The sequence below is a fragment of the Pyrgilauda ruficollis genome, unplaced genomic scaffold, assembly GCF_017590135.1.
Source record: "Pyrgilauda ruficollis isolate IOZ18807 unplaced genomic scaffold, ASM1759013v1 scaffold97, whole genome shotgun sequence".
NCBI classification, from domain to species: domain Eukaryota; kingdom Metazoa; phylum Chordata; class Aves; order Passeriformes; family Passeridae; genus Pyrgilauda; species Pyrgilauda ruficollis.
Genome location: NW_024531821.1, coordinates 2226228 through 2244027, shown reverse-complemented (window position 1 = coordinate 2244027; position 17800 = coordinate 2226228). Strand labels below are relative to the sequence as shown.

At 42.4% G+C, this 17800-nt stretch overlaps 1 protein-coding gene across 5 annotated transcripts in view; it reads left to right on the top strand.

Moving 5' to 3' along the window:
• Positions 1–17800, top strand: part of CSNK1A1 (casein kinase 1 alpha 1) — a 32401-nt gene that overhangs the window by 10634 nt on the left and 3967 nt on the right. The window contains exons 3-10 of one of the 5 annotated variants that reach the window (XM_041489862.1): positions 1261–1387; positions 3180–3278; positions 5673–5756; positions 8451–8590; positions 11686–11764; positions 12754–12828; positions 14161–14267; positions 15123–15235. In XM_041489862.1, the coding sequence (XP_041345796.1) occupies positions 1261–1387; positions 3180–3278; positions 5673–5756; positions 8451–8590; positions 11686–11764; positions 12754–12828; positions 14161–14267; positions 15123–15235 (824 nt within the window). Of the gene's footprint in view, positions 1–1260; positions 1388–3179; positions 3279–5672; positions 5757–8450; positions 8591–11685; positions 11765–12753; positions 12829–14160; positions 14268–15122; positions 15277–17800 lie in introns of those variants that run through there. The other 4 variants (XM_041489860.1, XM_041489861.1, XM_041489864.1 and 1 more) reach the window with 4 other exon arrangements.

Genomic DNA, 17800 nt, shown 5'->3' with positions numbered 1-17800 from the left:
TATCAGTGGTAACTTTTCCAGACAGCCATGCATTGGTGTACTGGAGTCATTGCCTAAACTGGAAATACAGTGTCTGTATAGATATTTAAGCCCCAACTGCTACTTTAGCTGAATCTTGAGTTATTTTTTTTATCTGCATGCTCTTCTTATGAGGCACATCCTTGGGGTTCCTTGTCTATGCCACTGTTGTTGGGAAATTGAGGGAAATTCTCCCTGGACTACTGGCAGTAGGTCTTTGATGTAAGGACCAGGAGCTTGGAAAAGGCAAAATTGCAGCCTTCTGATCAAACAGGCATCCTGTCAGCTTCAAAACAGTTTTTCACACACAGCTGTCACTTCAGTGTGGTTATCTGGGACGTGCAGAAGGACTGGAGAGGAGAATATTGCAGCCCTGTCTTTCAGGGGTGGAGATTGACAGCTGAGATGTGCAGGAGTCCAGGGGGTGACTCCAGGCCTGCTCAGAGCTTAGGGGGGAGATGCCACCCCCAGCTGCAGATGCAGTAAAACAGGGCTGTGGTGGAATTGTTAAACATGGATTGGAAAGGAAAACATCCATGGAAGGACTTCTGCTTGTCCTCACAGCATTGTTAGCCTTTATTTTTGTCCAAAATGGATGTATTAGGCACTTAAAGGTTACTATCACAATATAGCTGCAATTAATATTTTGTTATGTTTCTACTTCTGCTTTTCTGACACCTAAGTGCTGCTTTCTCTCTGATATTAAAAGCCTGATAAAGAGCCTTTATATTTGACTTAATTGGAAATAAAACTTGATTGGCATTTTTAAAATCGTGAAATAAATTAAAAAGTATGTGAGTGAACTGCTTTGGTCTGGTGGAGAGAAGTCAGACCTGAAAACAAAACCTAAGGCATGTCAAGATGGTTTTGTGAAGAGAAATGATGCAGGAACAATGAGAGTAAGGTGTCCTGCAGAGGAATTTCAGTCCAGGTGTTGTACACACCTCTCAGTGTAAGGACACTGCTGCTTTGGCTGCATTTTCATTCTGGTGTTGGGTATTTTGGTTGTTGAAGTGGAGTAGTGTTTTCTCTTCAGGGAAGATTGCCAACTTCTGTGTTCTGGTTTGTGCTCAGACTTTTGTTTCCAGTAAAATAAGATATTAGCAGCATTAATTTCTTATTAGCTTTCAAGATGGAACATTAGTCAGCAACGTGCCCTTGCAGCTGAGAGCACTGAGGGTACCCTGGACTGCATCAGGATTCCTGCTAATAAATAATGCTGGATCATTTCCTTTCTTGCAGGTGGTATGGTCAAGAAAAGGACTACAATGTTCTAGTCATGGATCTTCTGGGGCCCAGCCTGGAAGACCTCTTCAACTTCTGTTCTCGCAGGTTTACCATGAAAACAGTACTTATGCTAGCAGACCAGGTATGTGCTCACCTGGGTGGGAGCAGCTTCAGGGCCCTGGGGGGTTCCTGCAGAGTGGGTTAAATTATTGATGAAGTGTTTCATGCACTAAGTGAACACTTGACCTAAATGAGGGCAAAGTAATGGTGGTTTCTGTGTGCTCTGCACCGAGTGGGAGGGCACTGCAGCTGCCAGCTCCTTTGTGCTGCTGCTTTAAGGGCAACTTCATTAAAATATTCAGACTAATTTGGGTGGATTCACTGCCACTATCACCACAGGGGCTGAAACAGTTTCCAGTTGTGGGTGATCTGATTCAATGGGAGCTGTGGTAACAACATGCAAGTCTGTCCCTGTGCTCTCACACCCTCCTGTAGCCTCTAGTGATGCCTCAGGTTTTAGCTTTTATATTTTTCAGATTCTGTGCTGCCTTAGTGTGTAGTTCTGAGCTTTGTATTAGGGGATGGTGAGCTTTCTTCACAGAGTAGGGGACAAAACAATTCCTTCTCTAGCTGGGGACCAAGGACAGATGATCCAAGGCATCACTAGGACCAGACAGTGAGCTAATAATAAATAAGTGCCTTGCTTGTTTGGTCCTCACAGGCAGTTCTTAAAGCTGTTAGTGGAGATGCCACTCTACCTCCAGCATAATCAAGGCCTCTAAAACTCTCTTAAGTCTTTTTTTATAGCAGTTGGTGTTTTTCCAACTTGGTCATGAGAATACAGCATTTGAAATGAGCAGCCATATTTATTTCTTGCTGCTTAATAAATGGCTTGATTGTGCTTCCTTCAGCTCCTTGAAAAGCACTGAGGGTTTTTCGAGTTGAATTTTTCAATGGTAGTTGAAATTTCATCTAATATTACGTAACAGATATCAGTACCAAGTTGTCACTTAGCCAGATGCTCGTAGAATCCCAGGCTCTTGGCCAAGGAAGCTCAAGGCATTTGTCTGGAGACAAGGTCAGCTGTCCCTGTTCTCAGCTGCCCTGGGAGGGTGATGTGCTTGCTTTAGAGAGCCATTTGCCTGCTCACTTAGCCAGAGTCTGGGTGTGACAGCTTCTCCAGGGAGTCCACAGGGGGTTTGTGCAGTATTCCTTAGGGTGATGAGCATGGATTGGCTGTCAGCTGGGAAACAGGCAGAAATGGGGGATAGCAGTGCTCAGAAGTGGCTTTTAGGGCACAGTCCAGCAAACAGCTGGCAGGGGTGTGATGTAACAACTCAAGGCTGCAAGAGGAGTGTTTGAGGAGCTGCAGAGCTGTGCCACGTAACCATGGGCTGTGATCTCACCCACAGGAAATGGGTTGGCCCTGTATGATGACACACATGTGCCAGAGTTTCTCCATGTCTCCACATATTCTGGGGTCAGGGTAGCCCAGCTATGGCAGGATGGGCCACCATCAAGTTGTGGCATGCTCCATGAAAACTGTTACCTGAGAAGTGATGTTTGATGAATGAATAACAAGATGAATGAGTAACTAGGACAGGAGGAGGGAATGAGCTTTAAAATTGGCTTGTGGTAGCTATAAAAGCTTTGAAATAATGAAAAAAATTACTTTTTAATAGGATGTTATAGTTAGAAACATGAACTTCAGTATCTGGGAATTATTTGGGTATTTAATCTGCCAGTTTCTGACCAAAATTGTGGAATTTTAACATAAAAAAAAGATAGCATTTTAAAAAATTGGTTTTCATTAAGCAAATGCATAAACTGAAGTTGCAGAGGAAGATAACACTAAAAATTAATGCTTTCATTGAAGGTTTAATGAAATGTCTTGCTCTTTTTGAAATCTTACATGTTGCTGGTTTTTTTTACAGATGATCAGTAGAATTGAATATGTGCACACAAAGAATTTTATACACAGAGACATTAAACCAGATAACTTCCTAATGGGTATTGGGCGTCACTGTAATAAGGTTAGTCCAAAGCTCTTTGTTTCCAAGCTGCAGAGGGAATGCCTGTGTGATTTGATTCCAGCTGCACAACTTTTATAAAATCCATTGCTAAAACTGCTATTTTGGATGCTAAACCACAGTTCTTGGGTGTGAGAACTTGGTTTTCTTGGTGTCCACTTGTAAATGCTCTGGGTCTCTGACCCACCGTGGGAGATGCACTTGATTGCAAGATGATTTCTGGACTTGCAACAGAGTTATAAACTAACCCTAGAGAATACTTGACTTCTTCTCTCAAGATGTCTGTTGTCATAGCATTTTATTCCTCTATGATAAAGTCAAATCTTATCTTTGGCTTTGGGGCTGACCTCCTAGGATGAAAACAATTTGTGCAACGTGGGAGCTCCTGACCTACCAGTCAGCAGGGCATTAAACCTTGCAATGACAGACTGGAAAAGTCTCTTCAACCATCAGAGTTGTGGATAAGACCAAGAGCCAACATGCAGATGCCTTTATAAATAAAAGAAATGATGCAGTTATGTTGATGGAAAACTGTTAAGCTGTAGAATACCTGCTGTGCAACAAAAATTTTGTCTCAGTTTACTTTGTGGGGGGAAAAAAAGCTGAGGGTGGGTGGGGGGTGGGCTGAGGTTGTTACACTTTTTGGGATGGGTAAACATAGTCAGAAGTGCATGTTTCCTGCCTGGAAGGCAACTTTTTCATTTTATTTTTAGTTTTCTTGAGTGAAATATGCTTAATCCTGCAATTTGTATGTCGAGCTCGGGCAGACAGGCAGCATTGGCAATGCATTAAGCATGCTACTGATTAGAAATTAACTTCAGGACAAATGTACGTGATCAAGCTGTTTATTGGAAGCAAGATTCCCACTTATCTTCTCTAGATGCCATCCCAGGATGTCTCATCTGGTTAGGCACTACCAGTAATCAAAATGTTTACCTTTGTTTGCCTGTATGAATGCCAACTTCAGGGCCATGAGCATTAGAAGGGGAAAACTTGGATAATGTGAGATAACAGCTCTTGTCTGAAGAGGTGCAATGCACTGAGTGTTTAGAGACAACCATTGTTGGAAAAGCTTGTAATTCCAGCTGAAAGGCAGTCTTTATGTAATCCTGTTGCTGTTAAACTTTGTTTGTTCCCAAGTTTCATACTTTCACTCTGTACAGCTCTATTTTTCTCTGCTGTGTTGAGCAGTTTAGGCTCCTTAATTCTCTGGCATGACTCAAAGTAGAACTTGAAAACTTTTATTTTGGTTTTTTCCTAGTTTTAGTTTCTGATTTCCAATTGTTCTTTTTGGGCCATTTTTCTGTACTTTTGCACAGTCATGCTAGGTTGGCATTGCTGCACTCCAGTTCATCTTGGTGTGGATTAATGGCCTAGAAATTGCTGCTCTGCTTACTTTAGAGAAGGAACACATTAGGTTTGCATCAGCTGAAATCAAAGACAAAGTTGCCTACAAACCATTTGATTTTTTCCCCTTTGGGGAGCCATGCAGTGATATGGTGGTAAAGCACTGTGGGCATGGGCTTCACTTAATGTTTCAGGGGGTTAGGGAGTTAGTTCCTGACCCAAGTGCAAATGAATAGTTTTACATGAGCAAAATATGGAATGGGTTCCTTCAGTCTGGAATCCAGTGCTTTGTCTAGAAAATATTTGCCACCATACAATATTTAATGTTTCTTTTTGTAACCAAGTTTAGTTTTGGGGTTTTTAGAGATGACTCTACACAGTTCAAAGAAAATCAGCCACAAAGACTAGAACAGCATGGTAATCTTGTTCCAGTAGCTTCCTGTCAGTTATATTAAAAAAAAAAAATTAAATTGATTTTTTTTCCCCAAATTTTAATTTGGTGATTGGGAGAAATTTTGCTCCCACCTTAAAAAGATGAATTTCCAGCTCTGCTAGAAATAAGCCCTGCATGCTTATGAAAGTAAACTTTAAGGTGACTAAATGCCTTCTACCTCTTCCTTACTGAAGATTTACTTTTTCTAAATATCTTATGGGGGAAGGGCAGTTTATGGAACCAAAGGCTGCTTTTGTAAGCAAAAACTTGAATTTCCTTTTTTAACAGAGCCAAATGTCACCATTGCTATCCCTGGTTAAGGCAGTGCCATTTTGGAGCGGCTCACAGTTGAAATTTACCTTGTCCCATCTGTCAAATTTTCTCCTTGGTAAAAAAAAAAAAAAAAAATAATACTACTATAAATAATCAAAATATGACTCAAAAAAAAAGATGGAAAGATACAGTTTTTTTGAAAAGTACAGTGCTTGGTGGAAGAAGGATGGCATTTGGCTACCCTGTTCTTTCTCGAACGCCTCGGTGTTGCCTGTCTGCGCCGGCCAATGTTGCAATGTAAGCAAGACTGTTTGATGCACTGCCACCCTCTATTGTTTGTTCAGTGTTTAGAATCTCCAGTGGGGAAGAGGAAAAGAAGCATGACTGTTAGTACTTCTCAGGACCCATCTTTCTCAGGATTAAACCAGGTCTGAACTGTCTCCTATTCCAACCTCAATCCCAAATTCATGTGCTTTATTTTTGTTTTGGTTTTTTTTTTTTTTTTTCGTTTGGTTTATTTTTTGTTTTTTATTTTGTTTTTCTGGAGAATGTAGACCTTGCAAAAGCACCTCTTATGTTGGCATTATTCAGACATACTTGGCAAACATGTAACATTACTAAGATGTTTCCCTGTGGCGCTTGTTTAAATTGTGGAATTATTTCTAAACTTTGGTAGGGCTAAATGTACGTGCTTGATTTCAGGTGCAGGTTTTATTTGTGGTCTTTCCAACTCAAAAAGCAATCTCCTAAAAATGTGGTGAAGGATAGACATGAAATAGCAGGGCTCCTGCTTGCCTTGCTGAAGGTTTCCTGCAGTTCCTATGGATGCACGTGGAGAAGTTCTGTTACCACTTCAGCCAGACTCCTCCCCATGCAGCTTCCTTTCAAAATCACCCCAAATGTGTAATGAAGACTTAATATTTTCATCCATTTTGCTTAAAAACTGAGATTACTCCAACAAGCTGTGTCTTGGAGAAGCAGAAGCTTATCTTGTAGTGTCTAATGTCACATTTCTGACTCTTGAAGAGAAGATGAATTGCAGAGAGAGGAAGACATTTGCCAGCTGGTAGCAAGACAGCTGGAAATTGCTGAATATGAATCACTGCTCAGGAGCTTGGCCATTGGTCCATAGCTTTCCACAGTAGTCTCCATGGATTAAATCCCAGGCAGATTCCTGCTGTACACAAGCTGACAGGCTTCTGTTGTCTGCTTCTGAAACTTTCTTATCAGAGGCACAGACTTTGATCTACTTCTCTAGTTGCTCTTGGCAAAAATCGTGCCCTACTTCTCCAGTTTCCTGCTGATAGTGCAACAAACAGAATGAAGGTGGTGTGAGGTTATCTGGGAACTGGCACTGGGACGTTCTGTGCTCATCCAAATTGGGCTGTGTCTCCCAGCTTCATTCTTTCCAGGAGGGGCTCACTCCTTTGCCTTCGACCCGTCCGCAGGGAAATACAGACTGATCCTGAGCTAGGGAGCAGAGCAAACTTCCCCAGGGAAGCTGCTGCTGTGAAATAGTAGCCAGTTACAGGTCTGTGTTGTGGACCAAATCAGAAAATGAGGGATTGCATTCGAGCTCAGGCTTTGCTTCTAGGAAAGTCACAGCAGAGCAATCACGTAAAGCTTTATACTCTCTGCTTTGGGATTCAATAGCAAATATTTCCTGGCATATCAGGTGATTTTCTGGTAGCTAGGGAACACTACATGCTCACTGTAGTGGGTGCAGCACAGCCAAGACCCACACTTTGCTGAGCTGTCTGAGCAGAGGAGTTGATTTAAAAACTTGGGTTTATGTCCCTTGCTCCAGGCATTCTGGGCTTTCAGGATGGCTTTGACCTGAGCAGCAAATGTGGCACTGCAGTGCCTTGTGTTTGCATGTAAATCATGGCAAGACTTCAGCCCCAGGTTTTCTGCTCTGACACCAGTTTAAGAGGATTTTAGCTTTGCTTTTTCCTGTCTAGGCTACTGTAGTTGGTGAATCTTCTTCAGAATTCTGAGCCGTAGCTGCTCTGCAATTCAGAAACTTTCAGTATCTTGGATACTTCACACAGAGTTGAACTTCCCAGTTCACAGCACTTCCAGTGTGCCAGTGACCCCCCTCATTTCAGCCTTGGATGTATCTTAGTCTCCAGTTTGCTTTTAAAGATGTGTCTTCAGTTCTGGAGTCAGCTTTAAGGTGATACTGAGTTGGTTTTTACTGAGACTTTATCAAACTTTAAGTGTCTTCTTTCCATCACGTTCTGCCCCCACCCAAATTACTTTTGCAGCACTGATCAGTCTGTAGGGATTGTAGTCCTTGATCCTATAGCATTAATCCAGTGTTGGAATCAGGATTTGTAGCTTGAAGTCTGAGTGCTAGAATTTGAAAGGTTCTTTATGTACTTCTTTCTGCCTCAGCTTTTTTTGCCTAGTCCTGAAATCTTGCCCAAGAAAGTACAGCCTGGATGACCCTTTGTAGGTGGGCTGGCTGGCAGCACACTGATTGCCACACACTAATTACCACACACTCAGGTTGCTAAATACCAAACCATTGGGCAAGCTTGGTTATTAGAAACCCAAATTGGATCCATTCCTTGGCTCCAGCTTCCTGGCTGTGTTAAGACCAGCGAGTTTGTCCTGCTGCTGTGGCAGTGTTCTGGGAGCCTTAAAATGAGCCAATGTCTTGTTTGCTGGGGAAGGTTTTGCCCTTGTGCTCTGCAGAATGGCCACTTTCTTTGGGACAGGAGGTTGCAGGATGTGCTTTGTGCATTGAGCTGCCATTAACTCCATCTGTGTGTCAGTGGGGTCTGGGATGTGCTTTCACACATCTTCCTCCCTCAGCTGTGCACTGCAGTCATCAGACTACAGCACTGATAGAAAATAGTGGTAGAACAAAGCTCCAGAGGCTGAGTAGCACCATCTAATCCATTGCAGGGGATTGAGAAAAGGCTTGAACTAATTCACCATTGAGTTTTTAACTGACTAGTTAAAGCTGGTTGCGCCTCCGCACTGTTACTTTGCTTCTTTTAACTGTAGGCTGTTACATTGTCTGGGTGTCTTAAAACATAGCTAATGCCTACTGAAAGAAGTTGGGAATTTGGGGTTTTGGATAGGAATCTAACCTATTTTCATTTCTCTTGAAGTTATTCCTTATTGACTTTGGTTTGGCCAAAAAGTACCGGGACAACAGGACAAGGCAACACATACCATACAGAGAAGACAAAAATCTCACTGGCACAGCTCGATATGCCAGCATCAATGCACACCTTGGCATTGAGCAGAGGTGAGTGCAACGTTCTGGAGGGTGCAGGGTGGTCTTTGGAAGCTTCTGAAGAGTCTGAGCTCATTTTGTATGAAAAGTGTATCCATCTCTTTGCAAGTGTTCTTCCTTTTGGCTGCCTGTGCAAGGACAGGGGGGGAAATCCAAGCACCTAATTTGCTTCTTGAAGAGACTGCGTGTCTTGCAGACATCAGGTGGATGTTCTGCATATTATTTTGGCTTTTTAAAGGCTAAGCCATGCTTTGATGTGGGTGTGTCAGAGGCCCTTCACACATAAAATGGTGCACTTTGCTGATGTGTTGGTACCTGTTGGCACCACTGCTGACTGGCTTGAGAGGCCTTTCTGTAAGCAGAAGGGGTGTTCTAAAGCTGGTGTCTGGCCTGTTTTCCCACTCTCTTCAACTTAGTAAACCATTATTTCTCCTTTTGCCTGCAAGCAAGACTTAAATACCTCCAGTCACAGTGTATTTTAGTTTCATGTCTGTAGGTATGTACACATGTGTGTGGATATATTTATACATTCGAGCTTTGCTTAATCAACAAACACATTCTTATCTTCTGGATCAAAGGCATTTTTTCCTACAGAATCCTAGCATTTTCTAGTGGAGAGAGCACTTCAAGTTGTTTGGAAGTGTTTAGGTACTTATAGGGTATTAAGGAATGCCTCTTTTCCTTACATCTGTGCCTAAAAATTGTACTGGATAACTGAAGAGTGTGGCTTTACCTCTCCTGGGTAGTTAAAGCTTCCAGGAATGCCTGTGCCTCTGACCTTTGTGTTAATAACCAAGATGAGAATGACAGAATTTCTCGTGGTCAGCTTCAACAGAACATGTAACCCACAAATGGTGCTTTTAAATGCTCCATGTTTCCTTTTTTACTTTAATTTCCTTAAGGTTCCTTCAGGGTATTTTATTGTCTGACAGTGCCATTATTTAAGCCAGCTTGGCATGTGGCTCAGGGAGATAATGACAGGTGTCACTTCTGAAATAAATGCATTTCACAGATCCCAAGCAGTTCTAGTAAGGGAATATTTGTGCTTGCACCTGAGAGTGAAGGAGGGATGTGCAAAGAATGTTGCTTTTGAATTTAGTTGGACACGAAAAATTGAATTTAGTTGGATTTTACACCATATCTGCTGGTAATGGGAATTCTGATATAATTAGAAATGTAGGTTGATGCTTGCTAAAAGCTGCTAAACTGTCTAGGTCAAGCCAGCAGTGAGGCAAAGAAGTAATGCATTCCTGTAATCAAGAGAAACCAGTTCTGGAGCTTATGGCAGAATATTTCAGCCTCTAGTCCTGTACTTTTAACTATTACAGAACATGTTTTCCTACAGGTAATGACAGCTGTGCTCAAGGAGCTGTTTGCAATGGTATTTATTTTAATAATGGAGAGGATTGTCCTGCTTTCCAAATCCTGAAAACTGCTTTTATCAATATATTGTAATAATGTACCCATTGCAGATTTACAGAACTAAATGTTTCCTACTACGAGATCATTGCATTAAACATTAAAACAATGAGCTGGGTGGGGGATGGATAGTCTTAATCCCTTTATTGCTTCTGAATTTACCACTGCCTTCTCAGAAAACATAATTTTATGTCATGGCCCTGTACAGGTTCACTGAATGCTGCTGGTGATTAAAATCTGCAGTTCTAATGGAATTAGCAAGTTTTGCAGGCTGGAATTTGTGGGCTCAGTATCATTTTTCAGCCCTTTGTCTGTGGTTTCATGTTGCAGCTGAGATGATCTGAGGGGAAGGAACCAATCCCCTCTTCCCTGGGCACGGCAGAGCTTTTCTGGCCTTGTGCTCAAAGCTTTATGGAGCCAAGCTGATTTTCCCCTGGGATAGCTTTTCCTTTGTTCTCCAAAGGGTCACAGAGCTGGCCCATGAGTGAGGGGGTGCCAGGCTGTTCTGGTTCTATTGGCTGGGCTAGAAAACAAAACATCACCAACTTCTTTCTTCTCCTACCAAGATAGATCAGGTTAGAGCCTGTTCCCTCTTCTGGGGAGCTGTTTTCCCCTCACCTTTGTGTGCAATCCTGTTTGCTATACCACTGTCAGCCTTTTGATCCTTGTTGGGGTAGGAGGTGTAGAGTCTGTCCTGCCACCCTTTAAATCCTTCTTTGGGTGAGAGAGCAGCAGCAAAACCCACCAGATTTTCCCTATAAGGGAGCAGGGAGGAGAAAAAGAAGTTATTTTTCTGCCTTATATTAAATAGATGTCAGCTGCAGAGAGGGACAGTCAGAGGAAAAATCTGATTTTACCACAGCTGGGAAGAGGCAACTTTGCCAAGAGGAAAAAAAAAATCCTGGAGTGTGTTTTCCACTCCAGTGAGCTGTGCTGCTCTTGGTGCTCAGGAAAGCTGTGAGCAAAGCACAGTGGAGTTCATGTGGCCAGAGTGGGGATGTGGAACATGTGCAGGACAGAAAGCATTTGAAGCCTTTTGCCTGAGAGTTTGTGCAAGTTCTCAGCTGGATCACTTTGGAGTTCTCCAGCTGCCTTGGAACAGACTTTGGTGGGAAGAAGGCAGAGGCAACTCTCAGATTGATTCATGCACCTTCATAAATATTGCTGCCTTTTGAAATCAGAGGCAGCTCAGGGGTTTGGACAGAAGGCAAGGAAGAAAGGAGCAATGCCCCTTAGGGACCAGGTGGTCAGGATTGATCCCAGAGCGAGCTGAGGTTCAGGGAAAAATGTGACTGACAAGATGTTACAGCCTTATTGACCTCATTAACTTCATTCTCTCTTACAATGCATTCCATGGTTCCTACAGGAAAATCCTCAGTTTCTACCCAAGCTACTCGAGAAGGCAGGAAAGACATTTCATGGTTGGTTTTTTTAGCTGTTTGTTTGTTTTTTTTCATTTTCCAAAGGTTTTGTTTCCCAAATCAGTGTAACTGCAGGTGGAAGCTTAGAACACACAAGAACTACAGAATATTCCTTGCTAAAAAATGAATAGGATCTCTTCCTATTTTAGGATTTTCTTAGGGTTTTTGCCTGAATTATTTTTTGAATTTAAATTTCTAAATGCTAGTACTGTGGAATAAAGTGAGAAATGCCAGAATTTGTAATTCCTTGTGTTTTTCCTCCTGCAGTCGTCGGGATGACATGGAGTCTCTAGGCTATGTATTGATGTACTTTAACAGAACCAGTCTGCCTTGGCAAGGATTAAAGGTAGGTTATGATGCTTTTTTTTCCCTCCCCCACCCTTTTAATATTTTTTTCATGTTTGGGTAGCATGCTTCTGCCTGTCAGGTGGGTTTATATAATGTTTAGCCTCAGTTGTACAAAGCAGCTTTTCCCAAAGCTTGATATTTATAGACTGTGGATTCTGCCTCTTACGCAGCAGGCAAAATGTGCATTGTTGGACTGTCTTAAAATTTATGCTAAACAATAGCTGACATCATCTTTGCCAGTTATTGTCCTGTTGCAGGCTGAGGCCCCTTTGGGGAATAAAAAATAACATTGTTAGTGGCTTTTTGAATTGCTGGAGAGAGCATGGAAATAATCTCCTGCCTGGCAAGTTCAGCCTCAGTGGTATCTTCAGTCCAGGTTATGGCACAACTGAATAATTATTAACTGCAGCAGGCTTGTTCAGGATTTCCATGTATGGGAGCCAGCTACAAATGTGGCAGACATTTCTTATTTCACTTATTTAGACTCCAGTGATTGGTTTCATGTTTTAATTGTTTTTCTTTCTTCGTGTGAGAGTTGTGTAATTCCAATGGTGTTGCAGCTGCACGGTTTCTAAAAAGGCAGCAGCTTGTGGGCCACTGGAACTCCTCAGCTGCAAATGAATGTAAAGGCTGCTGAAGCACCAGGCAGCCCTGAATGGGGCACTGAGTGGGAATTAATACAACTTTGGCAAATGGAGCTGCAAGTCTGCTGTGGTTAATGGACAAAAGCAGCAGCTAGAACTACACGAGCTGTGCCATGTGATGGAAGCATTAGACTGCGACAAATGGTATTAAACTGTGGCCAAATCTTAATACCAGATTGACCTTCATTCTCTTTGCAATAAGTGTGTGGGACTTGGAGATTTCACATAAAATACTTCTAGTTGACCAAAGGATTTTTGTAATTTTTTTTTTTGCTGCTGCTGCTGTCCTTGTTAATCCAGTGTTGCACAATATCTCTTATATTGTGACCTACATGTTCCACAGGCTGCAACAAAGAAGCAAAAGTATGAAAAGATTAGTGAAAAGAAAATGTCCACTCCTGTTGAGGTTTTGTGTAAGGTAAGAGTTTCCAAATGATGTCATACTGTGAAATGGAAATTCTTTTCTTGTTTGGTTTGTTGTTTGTTGTTTTTTTTCCCCTAAACTTGAGCCAGTATATTAAATAGCCTCACATGGCATTTGCTGCTGAATAATACTGCTTTGGCAGGCACTGGGTGCCTTGTGTTTGGCCACCCAGCAAGACTGGAAATGTGTGTACAGGGCAGCATTTGCTGCTGCTCCTTGGCAAAGTTCATGCCACCATCATTCAGGTCTTGCTGACTGTTGGCTGTGCAAGCTCCCAGCTCTCTTAGGCGAGGCTTGTTCAGTTCTTCAACGTTTACAGTGCAAGTTTGACATCAGAAGTAAATAAGTAACCAAGGTGGAGCTGTCTGGCTCGCCCACATCCACTTTCTGCCTCTCCAGGAGGGTTCATATTGTCTGCCCTAACTCAAGTAGTGCCTGTAGTGGAATTGGATGCAAGTGATCTTTGTTTTTTCAAGGTTTTCCTGTGAGTCTTAAGATTCCTCTTGCACTGTGGCATCCAAGTGCTTCTTAACAAAGATCCTTGAGAACACAGCAGGGCTTGTGCCCCTCAGACAGCAGCACCAAGGATTGCACTTTCTAGTCCTGCTCATCTCTATCCCCAGAGTCTCACAGCATCTCCCAAGCTGTTGAACTGTTCATTGAATGGTTTGGGTTGGAAGGGACCTTAAAAATCATCCAGTTCCAACCTCCTGCTGGGGACAGGGACACCCTCCACTAGTGCAGCTTGCTCCATCCAGTGTGGCCTCGAACTTCCAGGGATGTTACACCCTGTGATTTTGTACAGCACTGTTCTGTGTGCTATTACCTATTACAGGCAGGCTTTAATACAGCATGAAATGTTTAAAAATGTAAAGCAGAAAATCTTTGAACAAGGTTTTCATAATTTAAGTTTTCACACTTAATGCTTATTAACTGACCTTGTCTCTACTATGTTCAAGCAGATTATCAAGGAAACTGGTGAATCTCTTACCACGTAATTATCATTCTTTTAGAGAGTTAATAAGAACAAGGTTTAATTAGGATGAACAGTGTGCTTTATAAATAAGTTAAATGTTGAAGGTTCTGGTAGCAGAGAGCTTATGACTGCAAACCACCCATGAGGTAACAGATCTGGGGAAGGAGTGTGTACTGAGCAAACCCACACGCTGAACTCCAGAACACATTAACAACTAGGGGCAAAGTGGAATTAATTCCTGCATCTTCAAACAGTTTTCCTCTGCTGTTAGAGACAGCTGTACATCTTTTTGCCTTTGTTAGGAGGTTTTTGCTGTGAGCCATGGCTTGATTAACACTGTTGATTCACAGGGGTTCCCTGCAGAATTTGCCATGTATCTGAACTACTGTCGTGGCCTGCGCTTTGAAGAGGCACCAGATTACATGTACCTGAGGCAATTATTCCGTATTCTTTTCAGGTCAGTCTCCAAGTGGAAAAGCACAGAAACTTCTCAGGGATCCAGTTGGGAACTGCTCTGTGGGACTGGCACTGCAGAGGGCAGCTCCTATGTGTGTGGTGTAGGGAGTTCTTCTGGGACTCCCTTTCATTTCAGAGCTTCAAAAGCTGTTTAAAGGACCTGAAAATTATTGTTCAATGTTAAACATAAAGGGAAAAGATTCTCTTGTTTTTGCATTGTGTGATGTGACCACAGGGTTGAGCCCATACTTCAGGTTCTGCTGCAAGTACCATAAGAAATTGACCCCTTGGTGGAAGTCTTTGAAGCTTTTTATGTTTGGAAAGCAGTGCTGGGCCCAGCAGTAGTTCCCAGGAGAGAAATTTCAGTGGAGGAGAATAGTGCTGCTTCATTGAACTCGTTAGAGCAACTGGAACATAAATTCCACCTTGTGCAGTGAACAGCATCTGTCAAAAGAAGGGCTGGTACTGATCTCTTGAGTCTCCCCCCAGGTTTCTGGAATCCAAAGAATTCCTATTCAGTGGTGTACAATACTGCAGTCTTTCCTTGAAATTATATCTGTATTTAAAAGGAAAAAAAAAAAGCTCAGAAGCTCAGTGCAGACGGTGAGTGAGCTGGGCTGGGAGGAAGTGCTGCTTCCACAAGTGCACACCTTTGTGTAAGCAATGAGTAAATGCTGCTGGCTGGCATTTGGGCTTGCTGCAAGAATCCCTTTAAGTTAGTAATACTTAGCATTTCTATACCATTCATAATCTCTAAAGCAGCTTAGAGAAGGAGCTATCCCCTAGTTGTGGGATTTCAGGCAGGGCTTGGTGTTGGCTCGGATGTGTTACAGCAGAACGTTTCCCTCTCTTGCAGGACCTTGAACCACCAGTACGACTACACATTCGACTGGACAATGTTAAAGCAGAAAGCAGCACAGCAGGCAGCCTCTTCCAGTGGGCAGGGGCAGCAGGCCCAAACCCCCACAGGCAAGCAAACTGACAAATCCAAGAGTAACATGAAAGGTTAGTAGCCAAGAACCAAGTGACGTTACAGGAAAAACAAAAATTCCACGAATTTGGACAACGGCGGCAATTCCAAGTGTTAGATCAAGGAGGTGGTTTAAAAACTACATTTGGCTCTTAAATTCAAAAGCAAAACCAAAAGACGTCCTTGGAGAATTTGACTACTAACTTTATACCAAAATGTCCTTGTTATTCATATCATTTCTTCTGGGGATGTTGGGTCATTTTTAACCACTGCATCTTTTGCTCCCGCATTAACCACTTTCCAAAAACAAGAAACTGACTTGGTGTTGGGAATGTGACATTTTTATTTATTTTAATTTATATATATACATATATATTCCTTATATATGTATAAATATATAATGCAATCCAAAATCCTAGACCTAACACTTTTTAAGGGATAATTCTCATTGACTAGGCAAGGATCTAGAGACTTTGGGTTCTGCTCTGTGGCAGCTGGTACAGTGCTGTGGGTTTGCTTCTGTTCTGTATGCCTCAAACACTGGGAACAGAAAATTGTGACTGCTCTGGCTTCCTCCAGTGGGTTTACATTGAGACATTTGGTCCAGACGTCAAGGAAGGGACCAGTGAGCTCAAAATGCCTTGTCTAAATCAAGCAGTAACCCCAAACTGCTGTGGATTGCCAACTCACAATTTTCTGAAGTATCTGGGTGCTCTGGGGTGGGGCTTCAGGTTTCCTGATGATTTTTTGATGTTTCTAGGTTATGGTTTCAAAGGGAAATGTTGTGACATGTTCAGATGTAATTGTGTAATAACTGAGTTCTGAAAAGACACATCAATTTTTTTTCCACATGGTTTAGAAGCTTTTAAAATAATTTTTTTTTCTTTTTGTGATGCAAATGTGCTGGTGTGAGTCTGGTAAGTCCCTAGGATGAAACTGCCACATCTGTGAGCCAGTCTTGCCATGAAACCAATTCCTGCAGCTGAGCTGTGGATAAAATTGAAACTAATGAGATTGTGTGACTAAGAATAGAGAAGCAAGGGTTAAATTCTGTACTGAGGCATTGCTGCTCTTCAGTACCTCTTGTGTGTCATTTTTATATGTATAAAATTACATCCTTGCTAACATGACAATCCTGGAAATCAAAGAAATGCAAAAGTGTTTACAATAAACTTAAACATTGTTCTTCACATAGTGTGGGAGCATTCAAACCTTACCAGGTAGGTCTTTAGTCAAAATAGCTATCAGAAAAACACATTTTGTTCAGAATAAATGAAGCATTAAAACACCTGCTGCTTTTCCCAAGATTGAAGTGGTTCTTGAAAAAAAATATATAAAAATTCAGAGATGCCATTAAGTGTCAGATTTTTGGCATAGAGTGGCTGGATCTGACAGGCTGGAAACCAGTTCCTGCAGCTGCCACACCAGTAGCAGACTGGGTGATTAAGCAGCTGGGCTTGGATTGCTTCCTGAAATAGAGAAACTCTGACTGAAGTTCAGAACCCAGCCCAATTTGGGGTGTGGAGAGGTTGGCTGTTTGAGCAGGAGAAGATAATTTGAGCAACAATGCACATTCCTCACAACAGCTCATGCTCAAAGGGAGGGCTTTGCAGGAGGTGGTGACTGTAAGTGGAACCTGCCCTGAAAATCAGGTTGTGAGCTGGTGAAGCACAGTTTTGCTGAAGTGTTCTGAGGTTTAATGTGCTGCTCTCCTGGCTCAGACAGTCTCTGCCCAAATGCTGTGTGTGAAGAAAGAAAAGGTCATTAAAGTGATTATCTGCCTGCACCTTGAGGTGATGCTTCAGTGCCAGAGAGCAGAGCTGAGCTCAGGGCCGGGGATGAGCAGGGGAGCCTTGCCATGGAGCCTGAGACCATTCCTATTCCCTGATTTGCATTCCTCATCACACTGTCCTTTGGGAGAGACCCCTTGCTACAGCTAAGATGAATTTCTTGGGGTTTTAGCACAATTTCATTGGGTTTTTTGGGGAATGACTCTCCCCTCCCCATCACCAAGAAAAGTGTGTGACCTTGGGATCGATCAAGCTGTAATGTCAGCACAGCATTAAAGCAGTGCTTGGCAAACATCTGAAGGCTTCAGAAGCTTCATCTCTTCACCAAAGTAAAGATTTCCAGAGTTCTAAAATGTGTTTTTGTGGGGAATTCTGCCAGTTAATGAAGGTTTTTTTTGAACCCAGCTAAGCTGAAGGAGGGGAGGCAGTGTGGCTTGGATGCTCTGTCACATTGGAGAGGATGAAATACCTGCTTATTTTTTCTGGCGTTCAGTTAAATTCTTTTATAGTTGTTGTAGCAAAGCCTGTGTGGAAGTGGCTTAAAAGAGGCTTCCTGGTATCAAATGTTACCTTCTGGCGTTCAGTTAAATTCTTTTATAGTTGTTGTAGCAAAGCCTGTGTGGAAGTGGCTTAAAAGGCTTCCTCTGGTAACCCTATCCATTGAACAGGAGTCCTGCAAATAGCAGTGTACAGGTGCAGTTATTTGCAAAGTGCTGTTGGTGATGTGCATCTGGGCAGGGTGGGCCAGGGAAGGACAGACTCAGATTGTTTGTC